This window comes from Cynocephalus volans, chromosome 2 (assembly GCF_027409185.1).
Source record: "Cynocephalus volans isolate mCynVol1 chromosome 2, mCynVol1.pri, whole genome shotgun sequence".
Classification (NCBI taxonomy): domain Eukaryota; kingdom Metazoa; phylum Chordata; class Mammalia; order Dermoptera; family Cynocephalidae; genus Cynocephalus; species Cynocephalus volans.
Window position 1 is genome coordinate 75906196 of NC_084461.1, and position 26671 is coordinate 75932866.

Sequence of the window (26671 nt, forward strand, 5' to 3'; positions counted from 1 at the left end):
TCGTAAAATTATGGGAATACAAAGGAAGAGAGGAAACAAATAGTGTGTAAGACCAGGGATGAGAGACTCAAAGGTTATCCTAAGCCAGAGGTGATGCGGAAGTTTGAGGGACCCATTACGTGGTCAACTTGGACATCACAAATAGTAGATCTGGTTCAGAAGATGCTGAACTCATATAAAGAGGCACAGAATGGTGACGTGCCAAACCACATTTCTGGTCTCCTGGATAAATAAATATTTACAAATAGAAAATATTGGGTTTAGCTAGACTGAACACCAGAGCAACTGTTTAACTTTCAGTGTGCTATTTCAAGTGGATCATTAAATATGCTTTTAAAAGTAGATTTTGGAATATTTTAGTCAATAATCTTCCCTGTAATAGACTCAGAAGGTAAAGATGCTTATTTACTTACTGTCAATATAAGGGACCAGCTTCTATCAGAACCACTCAACATGACAGTTGAGTATTTTATATTTACATTTTATTTTACATCTACTATTTTCTAATACCCGTGGTTAGCTGTTATATGGAAAATATCATATTTTCTAATAAATAGGTGTATAAAATTGCTTTGCTTATTAATGTGTTAATGGTATCTGGTTTTTGGGAATTTGGAGCAACTGCTGCAGGAAAACATTAAGCTGAACATATATATCTGGATCTTTGATGTATTGATTTGTTGCTTTTTCTTCAACAAGATGTTTTACCCACTTTGATTTTTTATTAGAACAATTCTAAAAATATTTACAGTATATGTTCTGTTAAACAGGAGATGACACATAAGAATGCTTATTGCCATCAAGTAATTTTACATTTGACTTTTTCAAAGTTTTAAGATTAGAAGTTAGTTTCCAAAATCAGGATGTTGTTTTGTGACTCAAATGAACATATGTATTTTCACAGAAAATTACTTTAAATTGTATATAGTAAACTTATTCATACAACCCCCTGCTCCATTGGAAATGACACTGTTAAAATTTTTTTTAGTGAAGAAATATGACCTTCTAGACTGCAGTCCTATACTCACTCTGCCCCGACTACCCGGAACCCTGTTAAAAATGCTAGGAACTATAAGTTATTCAGCTGTTGTCAATCACAATCAATTTTTTTTTTTTTGAGGGAAAAGGGGATCTTTTTCATGGGATAGCTCTAAGAGAAAAGGCAACCACAGAATATTCAGGGGTCAGAAATCTGGGAATGATAAAAATTTCAATCTGTTTAATGTAGAATGGGGAAAATCAGATTTCTGATTCTTATCCTGCTAAAGACTCCTGATTACAGATCCTTACACACAAAATCAAGTCTCCACTCTCTCTGGGGGTTTCTTAGGGAAATAATATAATAATGCATAATGTCAGACTATGAAGAAACTGCTGTGAAACCTCAGTGCCTTCTGTGGTATATTCTAAGAAAAATACCCCAACGATACACCAAAGCCAAGACTATTCTTGGCTGTACCCGTTCAGGGGCAGCAGACATTCTAAAAAGGGATTGTCTCTTCTGCTTGACCATGTCACCTGATGCTGGACCACAGCTTCAGGGATTTCATATCTAGGTAACTTATCCTTGATGGTTATTGGGCTGTGTTTTGTTTGGTGAACTTTTATGAAATTAATAGTGTATCTATCAACTAGATATTGAACTTTGAATATACAGCACATAACATAACCTGGATTGTGAGGCAGAAGTAAAGAATTTTTATTACTACTAAGTAGTTTTTCCAAAGATTGATAGTCTTTGTCACAAAGTAAGTTTGTGTTGGCAAACGACTCTTTCATCTGTCCTAATAGTCATGTGCATCAGCCATGATCATCCCAACTTTTGGCGGATGAGGAAACTGAGTCTTATGAAGCATTTGCGACTTGACTGAGATCACTCTGTCAGTAGGTGGGTGAACTTTAATTTGAATCCAAAATGCAGGCTGCTTCCACTCCGTTGTTACAAAAGCCAGATGTTTGAGATTTAGCATGCACCCTTGTATTTTTTTTTTTTCTCTTTCTGGTAAAGGTTCCATTGCAAATAAGGAAGAAATTGGCAATCTAATGTTTCCAGGGAACAAAAACACTCAAAATCTCTTTCTGCTTTGGGTACTGATTTACTGAAGGGATAGTTTCTAATTGTACCATAAAAATGATATTGAACCTTGCTATCTTTGAAAAATTTCACTTAACAATGAATGATAGATTTATGACTCATTTAATTGTTCACTTCTTGTGATTTTGGGCCTGTCTCTTTGCTAAAAATGAGGGGGAGTTCATTATTGATGCAATCGTTCATTCTTTCAGTCATTTTTATAAACAAAAATATTGAGACAGTATAAATTAGAGAGAACATGACAGAAGAGAAAGAATAATTACTTGTGGTTTTAACATTTACACAACTGCTGCGAGTACATCAGAAGTTCATAATGTTCAAAGTGAAATGTGTTGAACTACACTCTACTGCTCTCACATCCTGCCCCAGATTTATTAATGTTATCTGCTTCACTCCCACCCTTGAGGATGGGGCCACACTGGACACCTCTGTGAAGCCTATGGGTCTGCCACTCATGCACTGCACATTTAATAAATATTACTGAAACTGCATTAAACTAAATGTTATTTTTTTTGGTTAAAAACCAAGGATATAATTTTAATACTACTAATAACTAACACTTACTGACAAGCACTTATCCTGGTGTAGAAACTGTGCTAAATATCTTGCATTGATATCTCATTTAATTCTTACAACAATCCTGAAAAAAAAGGAATTCACAGAGTTTTCAAGGGCAATAATGCCATCCCTAAAATAACTTGTATGTTACATACTTTCCTTGCTTATTTTATTATTCTGAATATCTGCCTCTGGAATATTTTCCCATACTGTTTGAGCAAAAATTCTGCTCCAAGATTTTATAGTTTTCAATGAGTTGCTTTCAATGAGCCAATTAAAGATTACTTTTTCATGGTTGTTACATGAATTAACGTTATCATGTTTGAATATCTGAGTTGACCATAGATTTAGATTTGCTCTTACTACTATATTATGATAATCTATACTAGTATTGCAGGACTTTTTCTTCTACCACACTTCAAATACAACATAATCAGTTCTTTATCATAACTGTAGGTGGTGAGTGGACTCTAAGGCCAAGAAATTGCAAAAGAAGGACATGGTATCTAGAAAAACAGTTAACACTTAAATATTGAGTTCAGTGAAAACAACTGAAATGGAGAAACAGTAAACAAATCCAGTGAACACTTAGCATCCCATGGACACATCTGTGGATTATAAATTGAAACTATTTATTTAAGGTTTTGGTACAATATAGTTAGTTTCCTTTAGTTTAAAGTAGTTAAATATCTTTCAAATATGAGACTGTATTCAGTTGTATTACTAGAGGTGGGGAGGGAAGGGAGAGGGGTATTGGGAAGATATTGGGTAAGGGGCTCAAAGAGTAATTACGATTTGTGATAATGAATATGTGAATAATATTGATTGGATATCACATGTCATACACAGGTGATGGTAGTCATGCTGTACCCCCCAAATATGTATAATTAATTATGCTTCAATAAAAAATGTATAAAATTAAAAAAAAAGAAATTTAACTGAAACGTACTATGTAAGTCTAACTGCAAAGTTTAAGTGATTGGCAAAGACTTTTCTAAAAACAGTAAATTATACTCTTGGCTGACAGCCTTGAAGCCCCGAGTGAGAAAGTCCCTGGTAGGTAAAAAATTGATTTCCAAAAGAGGGGTTTTTTAACCACATCCCTCGTCCAGCATCTGCTGTCTACTGAAGCACAATTTCACATCACTGATGATTACGAAAAAAAATGCGTTCCTTTCTATGTAATCTACAAACAAAATCTTATGGTAATGACAAAAATAGGGAAGAAAGAACCCAACAGTGTACATGGAAAAAAGATTACTGTGAAAAAAAAGACTTATTTTGAGTAAAACTAAGCTAATATTTTAGGGGTGGGGGGGAATTAACGGCTTAAATTTAATATTAAAAATGACCAAAGTTTTATTATCAGTCACACTCTTAGGATAAATCAATGGGACATGAATGAAGAGGCCAATTTTTGCATTGCTTTACTGAATATAATAGAAGGATAGAGGGTAAAAAGGATATAATGTGTGAAGTCAGAAATCTTGTTAAACGAAGGGGTCTGAAGTCTCTATGAAGTTATAATATGAAATTTTATTTTTCCCTCTGGAAATCAAACTCCTTATGAATTAAGTCAAACCAAAGGGGCTGAAGGCAGATTTTACAACATTCTTGACTTAACCTGTAACATTTTTCATCTGTCTTCTCTTCGACCTGCCTTTCCCACTTCAACACAGGCCCCAAGAGAATTTATCTACAATCTGCCAGGTCTTGCATATGAGAACCGGACACCGATTTTCTTGGCAGCAGCTGTTTATCACGTGCTGTAGATCATCCAATTAGAGGATTATTTTTTTTCCTTTAATAAGTCTTGATAACCTTGGTTTGGGTGAAAAATATCACTGTTACTTAATTTCATAGATGATAATATAGCAATGCTGCTGGGTCTTTATTTATGTTTTGGGTGACCTCTCAAGGTGAAACTGCTAATGAATTCAGAATTTTTTTCAGAACAATTCAAATTAACAGAATAATACTTTAAAAACAGAATCCAACTATTAACCTAGTTTTTTTTCATTTTTTGCTTAATAATATTTCAATAGGTAATACAAAAATTGTGTCTTTATACAAAAAATTTTCTTATTTGAGAGCAATTAAATGGTATCCCTCTTCCTTTCTTGAATATTGCAATCTGAATTAGTGTTTTGTTAGTCAACAAAAACAGAAATTTGTCAAATCCAGTCTTTTTAGACTGAATTTTTAATCACTCATATTTAAAATCACTGAGTAAGAAATGCAGAGAAGTCTTTGGCTGATAAGAAAGTCAGACAAAAACTTTTTGATAAGTATTCTCAAAAACAAATACTTGCAAAAAAATGGCATTGGTACAGAAAAATTAAGCATTGTGTGGTCTTTCCTCTCTCTACCTAGTTCCATTTTGTAATATGCTAGATTTTTCTTTTTCAATGCTAGATGACTTACATAGAAAAATCATCCATGTAAAGTTTTATTATTATAAAGATATTTGTGTTTTATTTCCAATGTGAGTATTAAGTTCAAAGGTGCTAAATCATGATCTAAGGACTTGCTAGATGGAGTCTTCCCAGAGTCAGGAAAACAGGTCTCCTTATTCACTGCTCAGTCTCCACGTATTTAGCTGCTATAAATTAAGCATTCCAGAAGTGACAATGCTTGACAACCAAATGCATTAAATAGTAAACAATTAACAATCAAAATAAGGAAACAGTTGTTAGTTTCTTTTTATATAAAAAAAATTATATCTAATTTACAATAAATGCCAATTAAAATTATTAACCAATATGCATAAATCTCCTTTGCGTTATTGTCAAACAGCTATGTAGATTATAAAATTCTCTTAATTGTTCAGATCAATTCCTAAAGGCTTTTCTTTTCTTTTTTTTTTCTCTTTCTTTTCTTTCTTTTGATCTCAACCATGAATCAGTACATCCTTGAGCATACTGGTACTTTCCACTCAATAAAAGCCAACCATATTATCAAAGTGAAAACAAAGGGTAGCAATAAGATAGTGAATAATCCGACACAAAGCATTGCTGTGCCAATGGTTATTACCATTAAATTTAATGAATACAAAAACTCAACTGAACTTGATCTTACAATCATCAGTAACCACACAGATTAGCATGTTAAAAGCTTTAATGTACAGAGATATGAGAAAATGTAATTTTAAATGTAGTGAATTTTCATTTTGGTTGTTGAGAGGAAAGGCTTAAGTTGTGGATGAATAACTGTCAACTGAAACCTAGAAATGTCACTATTACTAATGTATTATAACGACTTTCTGTATATTTCCATTGTACCAAAAGTGCAACCCCATCCTGTTACTTATTTATTATCATTTGCCTTCATTTTTGAAATTATTTCAATTTAATTGAGGATAAAAGAGAGGTTCATTGTTTTGAGAGGTGATTTGTGATGGTCTCAGATACCAACCCACATTTCATTTACTATTATAAATCACCTCTTTAGGTTTTCCACTAAAGAATAATAGTAAAATTAGTAACACTTTGTTTTATTGGCCACTGGTACTCAGCCACTTAATCAAATAGTTAATTAGACATTCATTATATACAGTATCAGAAGAATATATTATTCTTGTGAATTACACATCAAGGTATATCTTTTTGTATTTAAAATTACATAATTTCTTTGAACTGCTCTTACCACTTTACATCAACACTATTAAAACGTTAAGTTTAGAAGATCAACTTTTCCTTTACTCAGTCAATGATTGTTACCTGAATATCTGCTGTGTGCTAACTCTTACCTGTTGAGCTGAGAATACAAGCTAAATAAGATACAGTTTGCCCCCAGAGAGCTAAGTGCCCAGGAGAGAGACATGCCTAGACATTGCGTTTATAATACTTAATGTTGGCACAGACTTCCATGTGAGCACAAAGAAAAGGTGCATAACTCCTCTGGAAGAGTCAAGAAAAGATGTCCTGAAAAAGAGTGCTCAGTAGCATGAAGGAAAGGAGTGCTATGAATGCACAGGTAAAGGCAAGAGGCCTTGACACTCTCTGGAAAGTGGCAGCACAGTGCAGCACTTAAGAGACAGACTGTGAAGCCAGACTGCCTGGGTACCACCTCGGGCAATTATTGAACTTCCCTGTGCCCCAATTTCCCCATCTGTAGAAAGGACATAATGTGAACGTCTACTTTAAAGAACTGTTATGAGAATAAATAAGTTACTTTTAGTGAAACCCTTAGTAAGAGTGATAGAAATGTTTGCTCTTAGTAGAGTTGGAGTGTAGAGTTCTGAAGGCAGTGGCAGAAGGAAAGAAGGTAAGACTGGGGAGTAGGGATGGGCCAGAGATAAGAGGCTGATGGTTAATTCTGGAAGAATTGAAAAGCCATTGCTGGATTTTCAGCATGTAAATGATGACCTACAATTAGTTTAAGGCTTTGAGAAAGACCACTCAGTCATGGGGAGACTGGAGTGGGATGCAGTGTAAAGCAGGGAGATGTAGCAGGAGGCTCTGTAACCAGTCCTGGGGTATTGGTATAAGCCTAAGTCAGGACAGTGGGATGGGAATGGAGAGAGAGGGGTAGATTTAGGAAATACCTTGGAAGCAGACTTGGTAAGACTTGGTGACTCACTGAAGGATGGTATGAGGGATAGGAATGGCTCAAGAGACTGGACAGGAAAGATGCTACGTTTTATGATGGAGCTGAGCTGAGAAAGAGAATGCTCACACTTTTGATCTTTCGGTATTTATAGGCACACAATAAAAGTTAAGTTCATTTCCTTCCCTCATGAGACTATCTCCTTTTCACAAGTTGAGATGACTTGATTTTGAAAAAACTACAAAGGCTAAAAAGTGTTTAACTTGATGGCAGAGTCTTGCCACTTGGCCTCAGAGTTTCTAAATTTATGTGAGATTTTGAATTTCAATGACAATATTCAAAATTTGGAAGATATCTTTTGGCCATTTCACTTTAGTTTTCTTTTCTGAAAATGTAGAGTAGATTCTGGCTGGCCTTGTTTCCCCCTGGTGTTATATGATTCTCTGACATCAGCACAGATATATTCAGCTTCAACATATGATCCTGGTTGGCATGAGAAAGGAGGGGAAAACAGCTGAGCATATGAGCAGTACGTGACAGCTAAGTTCAAGACTAAGTGGCATCTGAAACAGGTGTTTCTTAGAACCAGAGTTAGAAAGGGCTTCTTCCTCTATTTTTAAAAAGTGGGTAACTTTCAAAACTCTATGGAAACTGTGAAAACTGTATGTTAATGGCTACAAAATATAGTATTTACTACGGTCAGGATGGAGCAATTGAGTGTCTTTTCCTTTTTCTTCTATTTTTGAATTAGAAGATTCTGACGCCTACAGCAGAGGTCCTGAGGTAGAGGATAAATTTGCTAAGCTCATAAGATTTTGTTAGCGTTCAACAATGCTATAGCCTGTATGTGGCAAACTTTTGTGTTTACAAGATTGAATGTCTTTCCTATCCCTAGAGAACCATTAAACTTACCAGACTGTCAGGAAATAAACTATGACAGCATAATTCACCAACCAAACACTTTTTATTTTCAATATAGTATTCTAAAGCATTCTAGCTACCAAGCAGTAACATGAGGTCACTTCCATCAAAGCTAAGTAACCCATGTTTTCCTCCACATTTTTTTTTTTTTACTACTTTTAATAACTTTGAACACCACTATTTGCTGTTCCCAAAATAGCAAGCAAACTGGTGCAGTGAAATATTGGATAAAATACCATAACATCTAAACTATTTTTCTTATATTATGTCTTGGTCTTTGTGACCACCCAATTCTTAGTCCTCACTATTCTCCCTAACCACGGTGTTTGGCAGGTACTTGAATCCAAGAAGCATCGGTCTGGATTTGGTCTGGTTCTCTAATATTGAGGTTACAAACCAAAAAGAATTTTCTGAGGGGAAAAAATGACCATTTTGTTTCAGTGTCCAGAAAAATACTACATTGAGTTCACTCCTTAATAAGACTCTACCTAATTTTCAAAAGATATGTAAGACAGGAAGCTAGTGCTATTCATCCTGTTTGTTAATTCACTGTGTAGTTCTAATACTTTTTCTTCAGTACTCACTGAATTAGTGAACAGCCATCATCGGAAGTGAGAAAAACTACCCCCAAACGAATATATTTATAAAAATGTTTTTGTATGCCAATTTTCTTGGTCTTCTTTCGTATAATTAGCAGGCTATTATTTCACCCTGGCAAAATATTTTAATTAGGCTGTCCATAGATATTTCAATAAATTTGATTTTTTTTGACATTTCAAACATAACCTTGTGTCATTCATGTCTGCCTCCTACTATTTTAAATGTATAGCATGTTCCAGCTGCAGAAATTACCATGGTTACTTGTTATGCCAATAGTGAACTGCAGTTGGCATTTAAAAGTATTGTGCAATCTTGTCTGTGCATTGAAAATCACACCAATATCTCAATAATCATAATACTGTAAGTTAATATGGATTCCTGGAGAAATGTGACTATGAGACAATTGACAACAGTGTAAAAAGTTCTCAAGATCTGAAATATAATTAGGGGACTTTTTGAGGGTACGTTATATTCATGTTCTCTAAGAGCTCATTTTAATGCAAAATGTGGTTTTTATTTTATTAATAGTATTGTTGAATGGTTATAATCTTACTCCCTCTTTTTTTAAAATGTATTCTCCTTTAGAAATGCACAGGAGTTCAGTACTTCTTTGGGTGGAAAATGACTCACATTTAATGTGAAATGATTAACAAAGAGCACAAAAAGTATGGCTTGCTAAAAAGACACTCTTGTGTCCAGGGATGGTATCTAGGATTAAGTTGATTCGATCAGAGCCCTCAATTCTCTGCTGACCAGTTGAAATTTTATTAAGAAAGGCTCTGGTTAATAAATAGCTTTCTTATAAGTAACTATTTAACCACTCCTGCTTCAGAAAAGTGCTTTAGAAATTCTTGGGGCCATTTTTCCATGCCTCTCACAGACCTCTCAACTTACTTTGTTCAAAAGACTTACTTCCTGGAAATCACCTGGTAGAAGAACTCTGAACAATGATACATACTACAGAATGGAAGTCTGTGCTTACCTGCACTGGTGCCTGCACCGGATGTGAGGTCTCCACCCATCAGACCACCTATGGATTAAAGAGGAAGATCAGAAAATGAAAAGCTAAAGGCCACAGAACAAAACACTTTACCTTTAGCAACCTCAGTATTTTGTCCTCTTCCAAGAGTCATAAACTTGTAAAGTACTACCTAAGTCAGATGGCTGACATTTGTTTTATTGTGACATGCTGTGCTCAAATGTTAAAAATACATTCAGTCGCTGACATTTTACAGAAAGATTACATTTTTAAAATCCTGTCTTTGAACGGTCTCTGCATTTTTATTATTTCCAAGTCTAGGTTTTTCTTAAGCTGACATTTTATAGAAAGTAAAAAAAGAGTAAGGTCTACTATATTCTCAGATAACCACACATTTGATGTTAGTCCTTTGTAAATATATTTTATACCATTAATTTTGTGCAATGCTAATTGCCCAGAATTTTGATCATTTCATGAAGCTACTGACATTTACTGCTCAAGTTTTACTTACTGACACAATAAAACAAGTTTTCACTGGTCACAAATTTAGAAAGGTATGCTTATTCATTGCTAACTTAAGAATGTGCATTAAAATCCAGCAATCAATGTTTGTTTATGAGAATTGAGATGTTTTAATAAGATATTGAATATAATAATTACTTTTAGTTTTTAAGGAACAAGATTTAGCCAAAAGAATAGTAGTGAGAATATCATCTAGTTTTCTAATTGCTTCTAAGTGAAACTTAGAATTATTAGTTGTGAGACTTCTAGGTGATACTTATAACTATTAGTTGGTTCAGGTTTTGGAATTAGAAGAAAATGTGCATTACATTTTAAGAAAATGTTTATTATTTCCAATCAAATAATATTTGGAAGATAAAGTGTAAGATTTTAAAAAATGAATGAACATGAAATTCAACTGCATTTGAGTATAATCTGAAAGAAATACATATGATTATTGAAAATTCATATAAAAATTTTCAAACATATTAAATACTAGAGAGAATGGCATAATGAAGTCTTTTGTACACATTTTCCAGACTCCTTATTTATCAAGATATTTTATTTGGCTGATTTTGATTGTATTTTCTATATACAGTTTCTGTAATTAAAAAAAATTATGTATGAGTTCTGATTACAAGACAGATATTTAAGTATTCTAAAGGAAAAATTCTTCCATAAATAAACTGTTTTTAACATAATTATGTGTGGCTAAGACATATTAAAATTTTCCTATGGAGTCCTTTCTTAAAAATAGAATGTTAATATATAACATTCTATATATTGAATTGCTATATATGATTTGGAAACACAATAAATTTTCCTGCTGCTTCTGGAAATATGAAGGAATGGTTTAGTTAGTTTCAATACACATTGACTTAGTTCCTACTATGAGCCCAGCAAATCAAGAGGACCTTCTTCCCTTCAAGTTTCTTTAAATTCAGTGAAGTAGACACATATTCAATACAGTACGTCGTAATATGTTTTGCTTGATCTGAGTACGAAGAATAGTTGAGCTTTTGATGAGCAATAATTTCTTTTCTCTCGGTCATTGTGAATTGAACAGTAAGCATTTCTTAGAGGTGTAGAGACAAATTTGTGGCAGGTGTACATGTGTTTATGATGTGCTTTTCACTTCATTTCTGACTCAGCTTTGTTTTTAGTTTACATGTCTTACAAATTATGCTATCTTATCATATTTCCTTTTTGTCTTAAATTCTTTGTGGGGTAAGTTACTATATAAATAAATAAAAATTGACTGAAATAATAAATAACTAAATGTGATAAATGCCATTAGAGAATAGAGGGGAAGGTTTCACAGAAGAGGTGACGCCTTGTTAGGAAGAAGAGGAAAAATGGCATTTTAGGCAGGGGAAGAGCAGAAACAAAAGTGTAGAGGCAGGATATTTGATGTCCTGTTTGAAAAAGTATGTGGTTCAAATAATATAGCCACAGGAGCAGAGAAGTGACAGGCTGAAGCGATAAATCGCAGATTACAGAAGATTTCAAAAGATATGCTAAAGGGTTTAGGCTTTATCCTGTAGAAGACCTAGCAGGGGGTGGATTTTAAGCAATGAAAGAACATAAATGAAAAAACAGAAAAAACGTTGTAGATAAAACAGCCTTGGCTTTTGCCCAGAGTGCTTTCTTCCAAGGATTTGTTAACATTATGTCCCTATGATGACTTACCTGTGTTACCTGCACTTGGAGGCCGATGTGTTACACCAGGAGACATACTATTCCTCTGCAGAGAAGGGTGGGCCAGTGGCAAAAGGTTGGGGTTTCCCAGTGAGCTGACAGGATTGCTATATACCAAACTGTTGTGACTGGACACTGGGATGGAGACTGGCATCTCAAAGTTGGGAGGCGGAACAGCCTGTATAAACAAACAAAAAGCCACCTCAAAACATGGGCAAAAGAAAAGAATAGTAACAGAAACTCTCAAGTACAGACAGTCTTTACTTTTCAAAGAAAATTTCAAACTGTTTGGTGTCTAGAAGACCATTAAAAAGAGCTCAAGATATTCAGATCATAAATTGATTTCTTTAATGTTCTTAGAACTCTTTCTTTGCAACTATTAGAAAACGTTTCACTTTTGTTTAAAACAAAGCTCCATTTCATTAGACTCCATTGTCTTTGAATTCCATTCTATTAAGTAATAATTGTTCATCTGTGATCTGAATCTGGTGCCAGAAATGACTGCAAGATCAAAGGTACATGACTGTGATGTACACACAGAGAAAAAGGAGGATTAAAATGCAAACCAAAGCCTTTGGTTTAATTGCTTATTGAGGCATATTTATGCAGAAGTTTAATGCTATAAAATCATCTCCACGCATGTGAATAGCACATATACCTTAATTATTATTTTTAAAAGTCTGTCTTTTAAAAGTAACTGTAAAGATAATAGGCATTTTAAGATACAGGATCCAACAGAGCATGTATCATTAAATAATTCACGTTTTAAAGTAATAGTTCAGAAAATATGTTATGCTTCACATTTTGGTACATACTGCCACTGGCAAATGGCAAGACCTAAATCTAAATGAGAGAGTTGGAAAATATTTAGTGAACTGAAGCTGTGTGGATGTTTAATTAGAACAATTCAGGTCCCAATTATTGATTTTTTGCTGTTATTTTGACAATTTAAGCAAAATTATGTTTATGTTTTTCCTGCACTAAATAGATAATCATAGTTGTAACCAAACCCCCTCCCCCCCTTTTTTAGCATTACAAATGAAAATACTGTTTGAATTGCCAGAGAACTGATGGGGTCAGAGCATAGAGCATTCTCAACATAAAATGGAGGTATATGAAACAAAGTTTATAGAAGGCATTCCCGCTGGGGTTCCCAATAAACCACTGTGCAACCGTGAATGCATGTGTGCACGTGGCCCAGCTGGTTGCTGTGTGATTGCTGACCCGCATCATACATCGTATTCAATGACACTTCCATGTTTATCTTGCTGATGATTATACTACTACTCTCTGTTTATGTGTATGCTCTCTTATTCTTTAATTTCCTATTTTCCTTTTCTTCCATGTTATGAACATGTCAATATTGACAAGAGTCAATGTTTCATAACTCTTTTCTTTCATGGATCTTTGATTCTTCATTGTTTTAGAGGGAAGTAAAAATGTTCAAGTGATATATTAATGTGGTCATTCTTTACCAGGCTTTATCTGTTGTAAACAGAGTATAAACACCATGACATAATGCAATATAAATGTTTGATAAGACATGAAAGCATAAACATGTCCCAAATTTCCAGAGTCTTTTTAAGGAACAAAAAATAGTGGATGCTGTAAAGCAAACGTCTATAGAATGAATAGAATATTGTAGTCCTTCATCAAAAGGCCAAAGAATTGCCCTAGCATACCTGAGAAAACAAAGTAAAGTGACTATGTGAGATATTCCCTATTCGCCCCTCCAGATCCATTCTGTCCTCTTCACTCTGCTCCGTGCACAGGGGTTGACCCTCCAGTCTACTTCAACCAGCCTCCCCTGCCCTCTGGCTGCAGACTGGCCAGTGGAGGGGATGTGGGCAGCAGTACAGCCAGTGGGAGGAGAGAGAAGTCAGGGCAGTTTTTATAGTAGTATCCTTGCTGGACCACAGGCTGCATAGGCAGCATTCCTCTAGGGAAGACCACATCTCTTTTTGGGTTGCTTTCTCCTGCAGACATAGATCTCGCTGTGCTCTGGTAATTTCTCCCTCCCCTTACTCCTTCAGGGCTATAGGAGGTACCGGCTTCTACGTTGCAAGCTTTAATGTCCTTCACTACTCTCACTTAACTCTACCCATCTGGAAACACTCCTTTTAATAAACCTCTCTTCAATCACCCTGTTGAGTTTGCTATGTTTTCCACTGAAACCTTGGGCCATAGCAGTAACTTTCTAGGCCTGGAATAGTGATACTCTACAGGGGTGGGACTATCTCCTCAGGGAGCATTTTGCAAATCTGTTGGATTGTGGAGGTCAGAATGGCTGGGGCATGTGGCTACCGCCCTGGTTCCAGCACCATCACCTCTTGTCTAGATCACTGCAGTTACATCTGAACAGACTTCCCCGCTTCTGTCTAGGCCCTCCTTTTTATTTTCAACCCAATAATCAGACCGATCCTTTAAAAGCGTAAGTCAGTGACAGACCTTTTCTGCTCAAAACCCTGTGAGAGTTCCCATCTTACTCAGCGTAAAAAGCCCAACTTCTTCCAATGGCCCACAAGGCCCTGTAAGTTCCAGATCTCTCCAACCTCCAAATTCTCGTTTCCAGTCATCCTCTCCCTGCCTTCCTCATGTGTCTTGTTTCCACAGCTAACTCTACCCCCTCCTTCAGGTCTCTGCTTCAAATCTGGCCTTCTCAAGAAAGCCCACCCTGACCACTCTTTTTAATCCTGCAACTTGCCCTGCCCCCCACCCATCTCCTGATCTTTCCCCTCTGCTCTTTCTTCCCTTGTGTTATGAAATCAATTATGATGTTGGTCAAATAAAGTCATCTTTCATCAAGGTGCTCAAGCTGTTTTGTTATAAGGCAATGCAGAGCCTACTCTTTTTATCATATGAATTGAGTATTTTTCTTCAAAGGAGAATTTTTAGGAAGACACTACTTCTACAAAATTACAAGCTTACCATTTACTGTATATTATTTATTGAGCAGGCTCTGTGCTGTATAATTTATATACACAATGTGATTTTTACCCTTTCAACATCTCTTCATTGTAGATGTAATTCTTCTGTTTTTAAATTGGTGAGAGTAAGTAAGTGGCCCAAGGTTATCTAACTAGAGAGTATGTTGCTTTTGCTACTAAATCACTGTGCAACACAGTTTAAGTTTTTGGACAGAAATAAAATATTGCAGTCAGAAGTCATACTGTTATGTGAATAAGGGCTGGATATTAGTAGCTTATTTGTAAACCACTTAAATTATGAAATAAGTGTATTCTCATGGAATGTGGGTGAGCATCTACACTGGAGTGACTGAGGTCTTTGAAAAAAACAAACCGTAAAGACTCCCCTCTTTCAGATCTACTCAGAGTTGGTATTTTAAAGCTATCTTTTGGTTAAAAAATTTTTAATTTGCATTCACTATTACTACTCATATATGTTTAACTGCTAGTGGGTATCTAAGGATTGGCTATAAAACTACATCTCCCCTGAATATTCTACATAATGCTGATTGTGACTTATTAGAGAACAAAGCCCAGCCCTACCCCAATCCCTGTGAGATTATATGTACATCCAAAATAAAAGATTATTAATAATTATGTAATAAATTGTGAACCATCCTAGCAATCAGTTCAGTGAAAGTCGCTCTGCTCCTCTCTTCCTCTGATGATAGTTCTCAAGAATTATTCAGTTCTCAGCATTCTGGACCATAAACAACTTGATGATTATTATAAAACTCATTTGTGATCGGCTAAACAGTAGTCAAATTCTGGTATCAGAATATACTTCAAAAATTCAGAATTCATAAAATTTGCCAACATCCTTTGCATTCTATCTTTTGCTTTGTTTCTTTACCTGTTTCAAGAACTAGCTATAATAATTTTGAAAGCAAATTATAAGTTTAAAAATGACCACACTGAGAAGATAACTTAGAGAATCAGAAAGAACATTAGCCTTTCTATTAGAAATCTCAGCATCAGTCCAGGTTGTGTAACGAATTTCCATTTAACCAGGCAGGTCATTTAATCAGTCTCAACTGCCTTATCTGAGGCATGAAATGGTTGAATCCATGAAGACACCAAGCAGCTCTATACATTTTTGGAAATGCAAAGGATATCATAACATATAAATATTTCCAAGAAAATAGCTTTATACTTTTTCTTCTTGATTTTTCAAAATTGGAAAACTTAAAAGCATTTACGTTAAAATTTTTTTGTCTAAAAAATGAAAGCCAAAAAGGAGTTAAAAACTCCAAACTTGAAAAGATCTCAGGGCCAGGTTCCAAATTTTTGGAATGCTCAAGACAGGAGGGAAGAGGGAATTTGGAGTAATTAAATAAAATGCTGTAGGCAGGACTGGGTATATAATTTGCAGGGCCCAGTGCAAAATGAAAATATGGGATCCCCTCTTAAAAAAATATTAAGAATTTCAAGACAGTGACAGCAGAGTATTTAACCCAGCACAGCCCTATGAGAGGAGAGCCAGGTCACATACCCATGAAGCCTGTCCTGGCTTTAAGAGTTACAGACGTGATAGCTAAAAAGCTTTTAGTTTCTCTCCCTGAACAAGGTGATCGTGGTTACTGAAGTGAATCCTCATAGTCAGAAAGGTATCTGAACTCTTATCCCAAATCCATTATTTTCCCAAACTTACCACAAGGGAAAGCCCAATAAAAATTTAAATAAAATATTTTTAACAAGATACTTTTAGTTAACGGACCCTCTTTTATTTAATGTGAATGACTGGACTGAATTCCTTTTTCTGCCACTAATGATACCCTTAAGTTTCGATCAACCAGTACCAGGTTGCTAAGCGCTTGGGGAAAAAAAAAAAAAAAAAATCAGAAAACTCTGACTAGTGACTACGAGTTGCTGATCTCTGAATTTCCTCAAGGCTGCCTGACAACTCTCGCATGTACTTATTCATTCCCCCTCCATTCCCGTTTCCTCACAGTCCTCAAATTTTCATCGTTCTCTATCCTCTTCCAAGCATCTGCTCCCCCTCCCCCAACACCTGCAGAAGCCAAATTAAATATAAAAAATAGAGGTCCTATGTGGTCACCCACTCTACTTTCCTCTACTCACCTAGCACTTTAACTACAACTGGGGCCATCTGCAACTCCATCCTGTTTAGATCCCATCCTCCTCCCGTCTTGAGTAGCTTTGCCATTTTATCTCCGTTGTAACTCTATGTTCAATCTTTTCCTTCCTTCAAGCATCCCTCCTTCCTCTGCATATAATTATTTCAAGTGCTTTTCACTTAAATTCCTCCTTTGATCCTCCTTATAGCATTATTTCTCTCTTCACATTCTGTTATCTTGAAGAAAAAATATTTCTTTTTTTTTTTTCTACTTTCTCCCTTCCCACTTACTCTCAATCAATCTTGCATCCACCTCTCATTCATTCAGCCCGTTTCCTAATTCCTGGTTTCTCAAATGGAGCTGTTTTTCCTTGCTGTGAAGCCCAGCATGAACCATGGCAAACCCGGCATGAGGAAATGCTGGTCGACAAGATTCCAAATCACCCATGAATGATTTCATGTAATTGAGGAATATGGGCATAAATTATATTATACCAACAGGTGACTGCAATATTAAGTTTTCTATTTTAAAAGGGAAACTCTCTTCAAACTGGGTCTTTGAAATAGAAAAACAGTCTTGTAATGTTTTTAAAGAGGTGGAGACACACTCTACACACAAAGGGCAGAGTGTCCTTGCCCTGCTGTAAATGTTTTAGCAGCTGTGGAAACTTTCAACAAAACTGACTTCCAGAAACGGAGAGTGATGTGCAAGAAACTGGGCTTTTCATCGTGGAGACTGAAACACTTAGGAAGAGATGACTCCGTGGCACGGCGCAGAGCTGTGTGGCTCCTTCTCACAGTTCTGCCCGGAACCCTAATGTGGGTTTTCATCCCCTGCCACACACCACTGCACCTCTTAAGAAACCATGTGTCTTGATTTCGAACTCTTTACATGACTATGAGGGGATCCAGGCGTGCGTCACATCTCGTTCCTGCTGAAGTATCGGAAAACTGATCCAATGTGCATTCTCTTAAAACTGTGGGGGTAAAGCTCCCCCCATATTTAGGATCATCTCCACGGAGAGTGATCAGCGGTACTGCATAGGTGAGGGGTCCTCCAAAGGTTCATGGAAAGATTCACGTTATCTTTTAATTCTGTTTTTCCAGGAACATTTTGAGGTATTCTCTTATTTGCCTTTTTCCTAACTGTGCAGGGGATTCCTTCCATCTGAGACATCTAAGGCACTTTGCCTTAAAATCCTATATTCACAGACCTTTGTACATAGCAGCTCCATTATATATAGCAAGTTTGTGCAGCAAGGGAAACTCAGGCCATAGGAACTGAAAATTGGCCCAAAGGAGCTTTTTCTTTCCTTTTTCTGAGCAAGATAAAATCCCAATGGACATTTTATAATTTAAGAATTCTGGGCATAATAAGTATGCATGGCTGCACATGATAGGAAATACTTCAGTTGATAAAGTGCCCGCTGTGAATGTGCTGCATATAGTATCTGGGTTTATGAAACCTTTAAGAATTTACAGCACTTAGCTTTCTTTCATGATAGAGTGTATTAATAATTCCAATACAACAAAACTCTACTGCTGACATTATTTCATTTAAAAAAGAAGCAGAAAAAAAAAAAATAAAAATAAAAAAAAATAAAAAAGAAGCAGACATGGATTTATAAGGATAGAAACTTTAATATGCAGACATTTTATAAATAAGTTTTAAAGTGTTAATTTAATTCAATACAGGTTGACTGTGCACCTACTATGGTAAAGCATTAATTTATCTTGTGAGTGCAGTGTGGATTTGGCCTAGAGCTTTTGTCCCAAAATATCTGCACTTGTAATTGTCAAAGCATATTTTCACTGTTGAGTTTCTCTCAAACCTCAAGTTTAGGCTGTTTTGCTAACTTACCAAAAGTATACTTTTTTGAAAAGGAATTAATTATCTACTGAGGAGCCTTTATACAATTAGGGTTCAGACACAAACAGTACTTATTCAGAAAGCATATGAGCCTTGAGTTTCATTCATTTATGTCACAAAATTAATATCATTTAATTGATGACAGAATATAATAAAAGGTATGTACTATTCCTCTATATATGTGGGCAAACAAAATAATACATGCAGAGTTATTTCTCTTAAATATCTGGCAAGGCATTTGATTGATTGTTAGAAAATTTTTGAGTTGGTTAAGACAAAATTTAGCCAAATGTTAAAGCATGGAAAATATTGGTGTAGGCAAAGCGGATATTTTGATAAAGCTTTACAATCACCCCAGCACACAAACATGTTGAAATCTTACCATAAGGTTTCATGCAGTCTGTTCCCTGCAGCGAGCATTAGCTTTAACCCTTCAGTGCTGTTGTTGAATTTCATGTTATAGGGAGAGGGGATGAAGTTTTATTCAGAAATCAGCTTTTATGGAGGTGATGATTGTTGGTTCACACGAGAGAACTGCAGTTCCACTTATGTTTCCTGTCTCAGCATACAATGTACATATACACATATGTATTTTATAGCAAATCCTCAAATGTGTTCAGAAGGTTCTAGTGTTTTACTAGTGTATTGGGATTTGTGTGGACTGTGTGTTTAAGAGATTGTGTAAATTCAGGGTGTGTCACAGAGATTTTTCTCTTCCTCCTGTGAATTGTTCTACCTCAGAATGAACTTCTTCGCATGGCAACTTTTAGATTACGTAATTTCAGCATCCCTTAGGGTTTGCTTTCTCCATAAACTGCCCGTGGGATGAGATGGCTATTTCATCTGTTTGATGTTCCAATGCTTCTTAGAGAAAGCCATCACTGAGAGGGTTAAGGTATGTTACTGCAGCAGTTATCAGCAGACCAGCCATCTACCTTTGGTACTTACAGGAATTTTATGACTCTTGATCATATTATCAAATTCTTCATTAATTTTTTGGTATTTTTCTTCAGTGCGTGGGGTGAGTGCATAAGAGGAGTCAGGATCGGGGCTTTCACAGCCTTTGTTTTCTTTCTTGTTCAATGCCTGCCAGGTTCAGAGAAATATCAAGAGTAAAAAAAATGAAGGGTGTTCTGAGTACTTACACACAATCTTTGCCTGCTGATCATTAGATCAATATCTTCGTTAATTTTCCTGTACTTGTCCTCAGACTCAGGGCTGTGACCTACTGAATCGTCCGCATCGGGATCTGGGCTGTCACAGCCATTAAGGCCCTTCTTTCTCAATGTCTGAAATACATAATTTGGAAAGTTCAAACCTAGACAAAGGCTGTAAGAGACATTCAGGGGTGTTACAGACGTTCAAGCTGTCCAGTATTTTAGGTTATTACATATGCCATATTACATTACGGAAAAGAAAGCACAGATAGAAGCAGTGAGTCATTTCAATGGAGCACTCATCACCAGTTTAAAAAAATAAAAGGGAAATATTCCTTTTGCAACCAAATTCAGTCAATGAACAAAGGGTATGAGAGCTAAAGTTTCGTGATATGGAATTCATATATGCTTCAAATATCTAGTGAGAGACAATTATGGCAAAACACAATTAAGGCAGCAAATTGCAACACCATCTTCCCACAGAAAAATTAGAAGTCAGGATGTTACACAATGATTTTAGAATCATGATGATGACAAAAGCGGAAATGTTGGAAAAAGATCCGTAGTTTGAATTTAACGTAATGTTGGCACTAATGATGTCCTGCTGACCTTGCTTTAATGCACTTGACAGCGAAAGGGTGTAAGAAAACCAGCTAATACTCTCAGCAAGCATTGATTAACAATATTTAGATGCTGGACCCCTATGGAGAATTACTTTTGTTTGTGGAATTCTGTATATGTGAAAAACCGTATTGAATTTTATAGCATTGAGAAGTTATTTTCCTAAACATGGCCTGAAAGAAAAGTCAAAACACCTGAGCTTAGGGCTTCATTATCATGAGCTGAGAACGGAAGCCAAAAATCACTGCAAACGGGTAACCAAGTCAGTAACTACCAAACCCGGCAAAGTTTCTCCTGCTTTCAGCAGAGTAGGAATCACACTGAGACTGTCTTCTGACACATGAAAGTGAAAAGTCAGTGCCTTATCTTCAGCCTCCTGTCTCCTGGATGTAGATCTGGTCTAGTCTCAGCTGTCACAGAAGGATAAATACTTTCCATACAGTTAGAAAAAGTATGAGTCAGGAGTCCTGAGTTTGACTTTTTTTTTTTTTTAAACTGATGGTTGTCAACTTAATAGTACACAATCCGATTTACAGAGATAATGTTATGTTTTTAGAGATCATAAAACTTCTGATTAATCACACAGCTTGCCATGTTAATTATTAATAGACTATCAACATTTCTGAATTTTCCTGGTACTACCAAGATCGATTATAAAGAAATGAGTACCTAAGTGTCTCTCATTAATGGAAAGTTCAGCAGAGCTCATCTTTATTAAAGACAGAATTCACATACAAATAAAGCAAAAGCTGCGACGTCAAGTTAAGGAATTCAAAGCTGAGATAACACTCCATCTTTAATTCATGCAATTGGGGAAAATAAATAAAACAACATGAGTTAAAAAGGGGGTGTCAGTCGTAAAAAATTAAACTACTTGGCTTTTATCAATGTGTAACAAACATAACATTATTTAAAATCAGTTTCTCAAGCACTGAAGATTTTCACTTAAAATCAAACTAAGAGAGCTATGATTTCTAATACATCTAGGATACACTGAGGCACTGTAAATATTTATTAATGTTACAGTGGTATAATATAACAAATAAACATATGGTTACAGCTTATTATGTGGTAGAATGTTTGAATATTAAAATGAATATTTTGACACAAGATGATAAAATATACATTTACAATCTTGGGGAATTTATAATTGGAGGGGCCACCTGTCCCCTGTCATGGATCTACAGCCATCATTTTCCACCCAGAATAAGTACTCCTAAAGGGTTCCTACATTAATACAATAAAGGAAATCACAATACATTAGAGTAATAATTTTATTTACTAACTTAACTTCCTATGTCTTAAGCTCTTTTGTTAGAATGCTCCTCAGCCACAGGAGCATTCTTCCAGGTGATAACTATTTGTTGCATTATGATGTGTTCCTGCTTCAATCTCTGAATATCCTTGAGGTTTTAAGAATAATTCTGAGTGTCCTACATCATATTCCACGTATTTTTCATAAGAATTCATTTGTATAGAGAAAAACAGGTAATATCAAAAAAATGTAACTGATAATTTTCAAACATTACCTACCTACATTTCTATAGGGCATGTTAAGAATACTCATATAAACCTTTCATTTAAAATCTTCTATACTGTTAATGTATAGTTTTATCTAGACAGGCGATTTTTCAATGTGCACCCGAATCTTTTACCCAGTAAAACTTATTGTAAGAATTATAGTTGTTTTGATATGCAGATTGCTGACAACAGAACGCAAGGGTTAGGAGAGGCCTATCAACTGTCATTACAATCCATCTGGCACATACATGTGTGCTAAATATTCTTACAAAGCTTTGAGGGGATAGATATTGTGTTTGGTTTATAAAAATTCAAACATCAATTATACTTTATTGAAAGATCTCCACAAATATTAACTCATTATCTCTCGCAAGTTTTCCACGAAGAGTTTAGAAAAAATTTATGCCAGGTCTAAACAAGCATGGCCAAGCATGATGGCCAAAGCATCAGTCAACATGGGGCCGGCCCGAGCTTGCTATCAGTTGTGAGGTGAGGATGCAGACTAGATCTCTCCCACTCATAATCAACTCTATTGTGAGCTGAATGCTGAAATAAATGAAGTAGAAATTTTAAAAAAGTCAGGATGTGAAATAATTGTAAGTATAAAAATATGGCTAAAATATTGATACTTGTTAGCTGTCAATTTTTTTTTTTTTTTTTTTTTGTCTTTTTTGTGACCGGCCACACTGTGCTCAGCCAGTGAGCACACCGGCCATGCCTATATAGGATCCGAACCCGCGGTGGGAGCGCTACTGCCCTCCCAGTGCCGCACTCTCCCGAGCGCGCCCCGGGCTTGACCCCTTAGCTGTCAAATTTAAGTCGAGTGGATATGCCTATTGGTCAATAAAACAATGATCAGTTTATGGATTAAAAAACCAACTAGGTCAACAGTTCCCTGTGTACCTGAAGAACTGTATAAACTATTAGGCAAACAAAGCAGGTGGCAGAAAGTCACAAACGAAATGGCAGTGATGAGGGGGAAAAAAAACAGTGGCTCATTTTCTCCCCCAAATACTTCTTGTATCTGACTACATTATCTTGCAATGAATAGCACCAGTATTTAAGCAATGATTCAAGTTAAATTGTGATATTTTAAAAAGAGCATTTTGAGTTATACAAACACAAAACCCAAGATCAAATTAATATTGAGTTCCAAATCCCCATAATCACATCACTAGAACATTGAAAAAAATTGTTCAAAAATATTATCCTCAGCTGAGTGCCTGTGTAACACATTTCTGCCAAGTACAAATGATTATGGTAGAATGATAAAGCTCTGAAAATGGAAGTAATGGCACAAACTTGAATGCCATAGTGTGAATGCAGAATTATACGAGCAGTTTTATCTTTATTATATTTAAAATCTACAGCTATTTAATGATGACAAAGGAATTACTGTTAGATTCAGCCAAGTCTGTCTTTATCACAGTAATGAATAGTCAATATGAACTAAGGGGCTTACTAAATGGATAAATAGGGCCGGCCCGTGGCTCACTCGGTAGAGTGCGGTGCTGATAAATGGATAAATAAGCATTATTCCTTCAGGCCTTTTTCTAGCAAAATCAAAATCTCTGCTGTTGGCCTTTAAAAGCTTCTTTGATCTTGTACTAGTGTCGATGGTCAGGTAATGTAGGTACTTAAATTGTTATTTCTTCACATGAGCTAGAAGTCCTGGATGTATATAATGTAAGTGTCTCGCAGTTTGACAATATTTTCAAAGGATTTATTTTGTATGTCAAGATAAGGCAAGAGATCTACTGAAACCACCAGCTTTTCTTGCTATGTACCTAAAGAAACTCTTCCCTTAGAGAACTCTGTGATTTTGAGTGAGCCTGTATATCGAAGTCAGCTTTCCACGTGAGAGTGACACTTTTGGGGTAGATCAATTGACTGCAGAGGCTTTTGGGATATTTCACAAGACAGCAATTGTCACATAGTGAGCTGAGAACAGCATTTCTTGGAGAAATAATTAGATTGACAGAAGGTGACATACTCCAAACAATAAATGGGAAAAGGAACCCAGACAGGTAATCCAAAAACCACGTGGAATCTCTACTCCTAGACATGTGGACATATGGGCCTCGTATTACTACATTTGTTCATTGGAAAAACTTGAAATATGTATAAACTGATGATGATAGGTGACAGGTGCTTCCAAAATTCTAATGAAATAGATGTAGGGGAACAGATTCTATTTAGTTACTGAAAGGAATATAAATGAAAAAGAATGCCACATGGAGCTCTCATTTCTTGTCTTAGACATTATGTTATTAACTACAAAATTCTTTTCCTATACAATGACTAAAACTGTTTATCTCTTCTTATGTTTTTAATTAAAAAAAAATTTTTTTTAAGTTTTTAGAAAATGATTTCTTGTTAGTAAAAAGAAATAACTAAATTATTGGCTTTCCCCAAATATATGAAGCTATATATTTTTATATTAATGCTATTTAAGTAAAATTCAGCTTTTTTCAGAGAACCACCATCAGAAATTAAAAGCTTCCAACTACAGAATTTCTTTCCAAGTCGGTAGTCTCAGTCCTCAGGAATGTATATTTTCATCATCTTTCTTTTTCTGTGCCTACCCATTGTACAGCAGAAATGTCAAATCCTTTTGTGAAAAACCCAAAATTACTCTTATTAACCTTTGTTAAAATCCAAATAATTGTCTTTCTTGCATAGCTAGTGTTACCCTTAACTTCAGAAGGTTGATGTGTCAAGAACACATGCAGGAATTATTATTATTAGTTGCATGAATGTCGTGTTCACACAAAAGCCAAGGAAAAAAGACATCAACTTATAAAAGGAAAAGGTAGTCTCCTTTCCTCTGTTCCTAAATCGTTTCTTTGCTTGTCTTTCACAGCTTTATGAAGGTAAGTGTCTACTGATAAGAGGAATGATCTTTAGAAAGTAGTAAGTCCCATAGGAATAGGCTGTGCATTCGAAATGGATACTGCCTTTGAACGAAGTTTCCAAGAATATTTTGTAAATATGCTCCAATATCAGCACGCTGGTTTTCATGACGCGGCTGCTTCCTGACCCTTTAGTGTCTGGGGAGTGGTTACCTTAAGGACTATGCCAGTGCTTTATTTCATGTAAAATGTATTCAGCAAAAATTTATTGAAAACCTACTACATGCCAGAGACTGTTTTGTTCACTTGCTTTTCAGAGAAGCAGGCAATGCAAATTCAAACTAAAAAGCACAGAACTGACCTATGATATCGTATGGTTGTTTTGGTGATTCTAGGACAGATCACTTAGCTCAGGTAAGATTAGGTGCCAAGAAATTTCTCCATAGGTTTTAATAATCTACACTGTAAGCATTGTCTGTACTATGTCTTCCTATACACTAGTTCTTTGTTCTTTTTCTAGAAATCAAAAGACACATTAAAATACTGTGAATTTAGTACATTCAGTAGGTAGACTTTAATTAGACAAGCAAGTTATATCCAGAGTATTAAAAAACTAAATTCTACCAAAAAAATACTCATTTGTGGTTAAAAAAAAAAGTCTAAATAAAAAAAAAGTAAAAAATATAAAACTGAATAATATTGTATTCCTCTAGGTTATTAATGCTCATTCTAACTAGATATTAATTCCTTCTGGGGAAAGGGTGGGAGGAGCTTGAGATTTTCACTGGGTTTTTTTAAAATACCTTTTCTCAAAATACACTCTTAATATCAGACTTGAAATTTTTCTCACTGAATGATTTTTCACCTTCAAATAATGGAAATAAGACACTAGTTAAATATTTGGAGGACTTTTAATGTATAGAATATAAGAAAACATCCAGCAACTGCCTCCTCATAACCACAGATTATCTCGTATAAACATACGAATGGTGATAGTTCATAGAATTATTGGTACCCTAGTCTGGATGAGACCACCAAGGATCACCTGGCCCTTCCTCAGGCCCTCCAGGGAGTGAGAGCATAAATGACATGCTTTTTAGGCCTTGTGTCCTTGCTCACGCTGGGCTCCCCTTCAGGAACGAGCCCACCAGTATCTGTCCCCTGGCTGAGGACAGTCTTCCTTCAAGGTGGAGCTGACAGGCCATCTGCTTTCTGCAGACTTCTCTGATCACCTGGACTGAATTAATTTCTCACTCATTCATGTGCTCATTTTATTTTATACATTTTTCTATGATAGCCTTAATCACACATTATTGATAATTTATGTGTTTGTCTCCTCTGCTAGATTGAGAAGTCCTTAACAAAGCCCTTTCCTTCACTTTGGGAGTCTCAATATAGAGCACAGTCTGACACAACGTAGGTGCTCAGTAAACGTTTGCTGAGAAAGCAGAACCCACGTGGCACATTTCACTTCTATGTTATGTATGCAGATATTTCTCCATGTGACTGAGGCCCGACTGGTTGCAGACAGAGATGAAAGTGGATCCAGACCCCTTGATACATATTTTTAACTGCTACTAGGTGTTGCCTGTGGTCCTCTGAAAGCAAAAATGCTTTTTATGAATGTATGATTCAAATAACTTGTTTGCATGTTTTTCTTCCTGCTCCCATTTGCTCCTTGAGGTTAAGGATTATTTGCTAGTCATC

The 26671-nt window shown here is 35.6% G+C and overlaps 1 protein-coding gene across 6 annotated transcripts in view; it reads right to left on the minus strand.

Moving 5' to 3' along the window:
* Positions 1-26671, minus strand: part of MEF2C (myocyte enhancer factor 2C) — a 164831-nt gene that overhangs the window by 20636 nt on the left and 117524 nt on the right. For 3 of the 6 annotated variants that reach the window (XM_063087355.1, XM_063087353.1, XM_063087357.1), the window contains exons 5-7: positions 19959-20102; positions 11892-12078; positions 9705-9752 (exon numbers count right to left, since the gene is read on the minus strand). In XM_063087355.1, coding sequence (XP_062943425.1) covers positions 9705-9752; positions 11892-12078; positions 19959-20102 — 379 coding nt within the window. Of the gene's footprint in view, positions 1-9704; positions 9753-11891; positions 12079-19761; positions 19900-19958; positions 20103-26671 lie in introns of all 6 variants that reach the window. The other 3 variants (XM_063087356.1, XM_063087358.1, XM_063087359.1) reach the window with 2 other exon arrangements.